General features: G+C 37.3%; 1 protein-coding gene across 1 annotated transcript; it reads right to left on the bottom strand.

Annotated features, from left to right (window-relative positions):
- Nucleotides 1-661: 661 nt before the first annotated feature.
- LOC142356938 (transient receptor potential cation channel subfamily M member 1-like) lies at nucleotides 662-6498 on the bottom strand. The gene is made up of 4 exons (XM_075408679.1): nucleotides 6345-6498; nucleotides 3233-3363; nucleotides 2754-2862; nucleotides 662-805 (listed from the first exon to the last, which is right to left on the bottom strand). The coding sequence occupies exons 2-4, from the start codon at nucleotides 3358-3360 to the stop codon at nucleotides 677-679; spliced, it is 366 nt and encodes a 121-aa protein (XP_075264794.1). The 5' UTR covers nucleotides 3361-3363; nucleotides 6345-6498; the 3' UTR covers nucleotides 662-676.
- Between the last annotated feature and the right edge of the window lie 925 nt (nucleotides 6499-7423).

Genomic DNA, 7423 nt, shown 5'->3' with positions numbered 1-7423 from the left:
GTGCAATTTTAAGATCTTAGCGGTTTATGATCTTTAAGATCTCTATATGACTCTGCAGTGGTTAGAGATATTAAGTCAAAATTTCGAAGTAACTGCTTCAGAGTCACGTAACCATGCTTAAAACACGAAACGCGCACGTTTTAAAATGACGAAAGTCAACGAAATTCAACTTCTGACTAAGTAGCAACTTCTGGCATTTGATTTCTGGCATTTAAAAGCTTTGAACCTAATTCAAATATACACCATTTAAGAAAACAGCACGATTTAACTTTCAGAATACTGAGGAAAAACAGGTCATCGTAAGTTTTCCTAGTAGCATAGTTCTGCTATTGGGGAGTTTTTTTAATATCTTTAACGAGCTGTAAACGAGCACGTGTGAAAAACGAGCTAAAGTCTGAACCTGGGTGATTATTGTCTGGAAGGGTGCGTCTGGTGATGACAACAAAAAAAAACGAAATAAAAAAGAGCACGTATGAAAAACGAGCTAAAATATGATAATGGCTGATTTTCGTCTGGGTGGGTGTGATCATTAACGTACACCTCGACCTGGGTATTCGTACACATTCACTTGCAAGATTGATTTCAAGAAGCTGCCAAGTTTTTCAACGCATCGACCGATTCAATTCAGGTGGTCAATTTGCCCAATCGCGCAGACAACCCACCAGTCGGGTTAAGCTTATTGTACCTTCATGTTGATGTTGTCGCACTGTCTAATTCCACCTGACCAGATTTCATTCAGGACTGTCTGGGAGGAGGAGTGGGCAATGAACTCCTCGTGCTCAGCCAAAACTGCCAGACCCAACACCTGAAATATCGAAGTAACGTATTTGATTGAAGGTACGGTGTCGATAATTAGTGTGGGTCTTTCCCATTATAGCCCCCCATTATGGTATAATTACCATGATTGGGGGGGGGGCTATAGGTTATCTATAATGGGAAAGACCCATTAGTTTATATATTCCTTGTTCTGGTGAACGTCAACTTCAGTTCTCCAAAGCTAAACTATAACAGTAGCTTAGTTTCTACTGTATGGAAATTCAAAACTGCTGATAAAGTTCAAGTTCCAAGGGTTTTTGAGATATTTTTTATCCCATGACAATCCCTCCTCCTTTAGAAGACTACTAACATCCTCCCACGCCTACCAAAACCTCCTCTCCTCCGACATAAATACCCCCACATGCCTCCCAACTGCCCCTACCCCCCCCCCCCTCCAACTAGCCCTGATCAAACCGTCAATTTTCACCTGCGCTTTTAAAACTCTCTCTATAATTGATTGGGCGCTTAACTTTGGTTTTTGTTATTTTTGTTGATGCTTCTGGTATAGGTGAAGCTAATTATTAGTTTATGTTGAACGGCTCTTCGAGTCCTTTCACTTGTTTTACCGCTATGTTTTTTGGGAAGAGAGCCAGCAGAAAATTTGGAAGATAACGGAGCGAATCAAATTTGAAAAAGTTGTTTCTATGATAAAATTGAAAGAACGGAGAAATTATAGGTGTGGTTTTCTGTTCGTATTTTCTGTTGAGAAATAGCGAAAAATGTAAGTCTGCTAAAACTTTCGTTAAGCGAGAGAATTTTTTGTTCATGTTCATGTCCCCGAGCTGTTTTGTTGGTTTTTTATCTTTTATGTTGTCTGAAAGGTTAATTTAAACTAAAAAAAAAATTCAGTTCTATTTGATTGCGTTTTGAAGCTCATTGGTAATTCAAGGGTGTTTTCGGCTATTCCGAACCTCTTCAAATATTTTGTTGAATTTGTGGTTGTTTTAAGCTCATTAGAAATTTCTATCATTTTTTTCTCTCAATTGCTTCATTTTTTTTACTTAATTCCCAATTTTAAGGATGCTCATGAGCTCATTATCACATCCCTATAATATTGTTTGAGCTATTTTTAAGTCTAAATTTCATGAAGGAAACTTTCTTGTTCGTATGCGTACATATACTATAACAAAATTATTTTTCTATTTTCGCGGATAATCACATTCGAGGGATCCAATATTAGAGTTTTCGGAACATTGAGCTAGCTTGCTTTTTAGCTGAAGAAATTCACAATTTTGGTTGGTTCTATAGTTCAGTAGTGGTAACCCTGGTGATGAGCGGATTCAAATCTTGCAAGAATCTTGCAAGATGATTCAAAACTTTCAAGATTCTTGCAAGAATCTTGCGAGATATCAATCATGGCAAAAAAATAAATCGGGGTACAAATGTTTTAGGAAACATCTTTGAAGCAAACTTTTGTTTATTAAACAAATTACAAAACCGAATTCAATGAAAAAAAATTCGCTCGGATTCAAAAACTTGCAAGAATCTTGCAAGAATCGTGCAATTTTTGAATTCTGGAAAATTTATTTGTGTGTAATTGGTGGCTGAAACTAACTGAAACCCAAATGAAATGACTGATATCAGTTTTTTTGATCAGCAAAACTGAACTTAATTGACTTTTTTTGAACACGCCTTTTGAATGTGAAATCTTGCAAGAATCTTGCAAGTTTCTTGCAAGATTTTGAATTCAAAATTAAATTTCCGACAAATAACTAGAGACAACTCGAGGCAATCAAATCAGTCTTTTTAAAGTTCAATTTACCTAATTTAAGACAAAAACACTTTCAATCTCTTTCTCATTTTTTTTTAAAAATAATTAGTTTTAGAGAAACAAACATTTTTTGGAATTTTTTTGTTACTGATCCTATCGGTAATTTAGCATGTTTTTGTTGTCGTAAAAATTTCCGATTATTTATGGTCCTTAAGGAGTAACTTACTGAGTGAGTTGAACAGCAAGAGAGAGATGACACTATCATCTGACTTGAGTCGTTCTCATTGGACTTGTAACTCCTGCGCAAAATGTCCATCGCCAGCTCCGAGTAGTCGCTAAAGAAAAAGTTTAAAAAATACTAAAATGATTCGGGGAGTATTTAAACAGGCTCATTTTTGAAAAACAATTTTTCTTTTCCGATACAGTTGCTTCCTTTCAATAAACCAACACACTTGTACATTCTATCCTGAAATTACGCAGTGGAAACTTACGTATCATAAAAACATCCATATTTGGTGACTTACTAACCGTAGCATGAACACAAACGGTTTTTATGTCTTTGATGGGCCATATATGGTCCGTTCTAAGGTAAACAAAATACCATATATGGTACTCTTTGTGGTACGTATGTTCGGATCCCCCCCCCCCGGTAGACTTAAGTTAAAATCATGGCAATTTTACTAAAGAGGTTTTTAATTGCATTACTTGATGTGTTCATCTAGAGCCTCTTGGTCCATGTTTGAGAACTGTTCCCCCATGTTTGTGTACATTCGCATCCCAATCAGAGCCTTGGCCATGTAGTTGTCTCCGTGACGCCAGAAGATGCGAGACATCTCCTACGAATGAAACATCGCGTATAATAGAGATTGTGCAGCAGGTGCTAGGAAAATTGGCCGACCGGGCGTTTACCCGACAGGGGAAAGATGAGAAACGGATAGATGTTGCGACCACGGATAGACCTTCGTTACGCTAATTGTCACAAACTGCGGTATGTTTGTCCGCCTACGAAATAGTGGCCATTCAATTACGAAATTGGCCGATCACAGATTCAGAATAAATTTTATCGCTCTTTTTGCTTAAATTGTCGGCTAGATTTCTCAATTTTTGGTTGTCGACTAAACGCCGTGTCGGCCAATACGGCGGCCACCTGTTCAACGGTATTATTTTGAAATACGTATTTTTAATACATTAAAAGATGCAAAAGTTCCGGGGCGAGTATGCAAGACATTTTTTGCAAACAAATTTTGGACCTTTTCCATTTTCTGTCATTGCCGTCCTCTCTCCAAAGTTAAATATTCTTTTCATAACAACTTTGTTTAGAGTTTCGTAATTACTCATTTACTTTATTAAAATGAAAACTTTTCTGATTCAAAAAGCTGAACAAAAAAGAAGATGGTCACCCTACAGTGAAACTTGTAGGGTGACCAGACAACAGATTGAACGGAAAACTAGCAGGCCCGCAAACGCTTCACAAGAAGAATCTTTTGCTAAAATAGAAGGTTTAAAAGACATAAGGAATTCTCTTTCGTGACATCTGCGGCTCGAACCAATATGCCCCTCGTTTACCAGGCATAGGTTTCAACGCTTACGCTACCGACACGTAAAGATGAATAACAACAGAGAAAGACTAAAGAAAAAAGAAGAAAGCAGGAAGAAACAAACACAGTAGTGTATGAAAAACAACAATCACCACTTTTGAGCCAAAAAAACGGAAGCCATTTTCAACACCGACTCGGGCTCTAATCCACAACTTCTCGCTTACGCTACCGATGCGTGTTGCATTTGTCTATTCCTAATTCTGAATCAGCGAAGTTTTTGTCAATGGCTTCAATGGCTCGCCTGCTTTGGGACGGTTAATGAGCGCAAAAAATGTGCACATTAGGAGCCAAAGAAATATAAAAGAGACAGATTGGAAAAAATGAGAAGAAAAAAGGACAAGGAACGGAAAAAGGCAACGATGAAAAAGATCTAAAGAAGAAAACCTATTTCTCAAAATTGAGGTCCAAGAAGTTATGTGTCTTTTTCCGCCTTTAATTAGATTCAAAACCCATGTCCTTCACTTAACAGTCATGGGTCTTATCCCCTACGCTAAGGATGCCGTTTTCTTACGCCTATTGAACTTTCTAATGCAGAAAAAAAGCGGAGAACGGAAGAAAAAGACAACCAAAAACCAATTTTTTTACCCCACTACATTATGCATTCTTATCCGCACTTACTCTGGCTTGAACTCATGCCCCTCGTTTCACAGGCATAGGTCTATTCCCCTGCGCTACCGACACCTGTTGCTTTTGTCTAAGTTGCATTTTTAATGAGCACAAAAACATGTGCTAATCAAGAGCTTAAGCATGGTGGTATAGGCTGCATGTTCAAGGAGCGTAAACAACATGTGAAAAAAGGACCGCTGCTAACCATTGCGATCAAGTGCAACTGACCTTTAATATAACAGACATATGCCAATTTCTAATTTAGATTAGCTAAATTTAATCGTTTTTTTGCGAGCTGGCATGAAATTACGTAATGTGGTCATGTATCACGGGCGTCTGCCAGTACTCATTAGCCCGTTACATTTGATGTTCCATTCTCGATCTAAGGTCCCGATTGGGACAAGAGCTTTGAATCGTTTTATCTTCTACAGCAAAACATGTCTGCTTCAAACTTGCGCAAACAGTATAGAAAACCGTTCATATGTTCATATGCTATAAAATTTACTAACGAGGTTCAAAATTCTGTGAGAGCAAGAACGGAGAAAATGTTTTTTTTTGGTGTTTAACTGTTTCTGGAGAATTTCTGGCATGCGCTGGAATTATGTAAGAAATGAGCTAAAAGAAGCGCTAAAACTTTCAATTTGCAAGAGTTGCACTTACAGTTTGGTTCCGATTCTTCATTTTTTTTTACTGTGTTGTGAGTTTCAGTCCAAATCAATAATAAAAATATCGGCAATCAACCTCAACCTACAATTATTGAGCTAGATTAAGGTGCAATTGCCTTAGAAGAGATCTAGACTCTATGAAATGATTCAAACAGACAAGGGGTCAATTTTGACACAACTTCTCGTGTTGAGAATTTTTGTTTCTCACTTGTGAAAAAATCGTCAATTTTTCGTCGTTTCACAACTTTGCAAAATTTAGTCGAATTGGCGCTGCAGAAATTTATTTGAAGTGCTAAATAAGCGCTTAAGAAAATGAGGAAAAGAGCTGAAATAGCGCTGCGCTCTAAAAGTTCAGCGCCTTCTTCAAACTCAGCGTTTTTTGTGTATTGAGAAGAGGCGATGAAAAAACTACGAAAAACGATCATTTCTTACAAGTAAAAGACGACGAAAACTAAGAAAAATGACAAAAACGACGAAAAACAACGAAAACGACGAAAAACGACGAAAAAGGACGAAAAACGATGGATAACAACGAAAACGACAAAAAACGATGAAAAATGACAAAAACGACGAAAAACAACGAAAACGACGAAAAACGACGAAAAAGGACGAAAAACGATGGATAACAGCGAAAACGATAAAAAACGATGAAAAACGACGAAAACGACGAAAAATGACAAAAAAAAACGACGAAAAAGGACGAAAACGACGACTTCTTACAAAAGATCTTCGTTTTTTTCGTCGCTATCTTCAACACGGGTTACACAGTCGAGCACATACCTTAAGTTCACATCAAGTTTTTGATGGGTGCAGTCACTGTTTTTTTTATAGACTAACACTGTCAAGTCCCTTTTTTCAATGGTCGAGTCATGATCTTATTATATATATTATATTATATATAGCCAAGCAAACGTTTTTCATAGAAAATCTTTTCAGGGTTCTATGTACATGATAGTGGTTGACGATTCCCCAGAGGAAGAGAATGAATGTGGGATCGGATACTTGGGGTGGTCTCAATTCCACAACCTCATCCGCTGTCAACTGTCTCTGCAGTGTTCTCTCCGTTTCCACCTAGACACAAATTGTTTCATTGATTTACAAAATCTATCATCATAAATTTTGACCCGGGTCGAGGTGTCACCGCCATTCAACGCAAAATTATGTAAGATAAGCGGCAAATGCGGAAAATATTGCAAGATAAGCGGTGAATGCGGTGAAATTACATAAATCAGGCGGTGAAAGCGGTGAAAAAAACCTTTATCGCCTGGTAGCGCTGAAATGACATAATTTCACCGCTTAACTTAGTGGTGAAATAACATAAATTCACCGCTTAGAAAACGCCTCGAATTGCCTTTTGTTCAACGAAGTTAAGATACATTTATCAAAAGACGCTCGGAAAATTTACCCACGAATAATCATACATCTTTTTAAAACTTTTTTAAGTGGTGAATTCATGTAATTTCACCACTAGAGTAAGCGGTAATTTTACAAAAAATCACTACATTTCACCGCTAAAATTTGTATTTTCGCCGCTAATCTTACAAAAATTCAACGCGTATGTTTTACAAAAACTAGAGTGAATTTGATTTAAATTCAAAACAAATAAACTGGCTTTTAGTGAGAGGTGGCGCAGTGGAAGAAGAAGTTGCTGACATTAAGGAGGTGAGAGGTTCGAATCCGTGCAAGGACGACAACATGTATCAAGAGGAAAAATGTTGTGAAAATTTGTAAGCTCAACGCTTACTCTAGTGGTGAAATTACATAATTTCACCACATTTCACCGCAAAAGTATGTAAGAAATTTGCGGTGAAAAAACCAACTTTTCACCGCTCATCCTAATTATTTTTCCGATTTTTTTTGTCGACCCGGGGATATGCATATTTTCTGTTAATACGTTATGCACCCCTAGTTACCTAGGCACTGTCCACTAAGCTGAGGGACACATACGGAACATATCCTAAATTTCAACTACGCTTAAGTTATGTGACTGATTTAGTTAACTGAGAAAATCTGACATTAATTGAGAA

The sequence above is a fragment of the Convolutriloba macropyga genome, unplaced genomic scaffold, assembly GCF_964194025.1.
Source record: "Convolutriloba macropyga unplaced genomic scaffold, txConMacr16.3 SCAFFOLD_5792, whole genome shotgun sequence".
In the NCBI taxonomy this organism is placed as follows: Eukaryota; Metazoa; Xenacoelomorpha; order Acoela; family Convolutidae; genus Convolutriloba; species Convolutriloba macropyga.
This window is presented reverse-complemented; position numbering and strand designations above follow the sequence as displayed.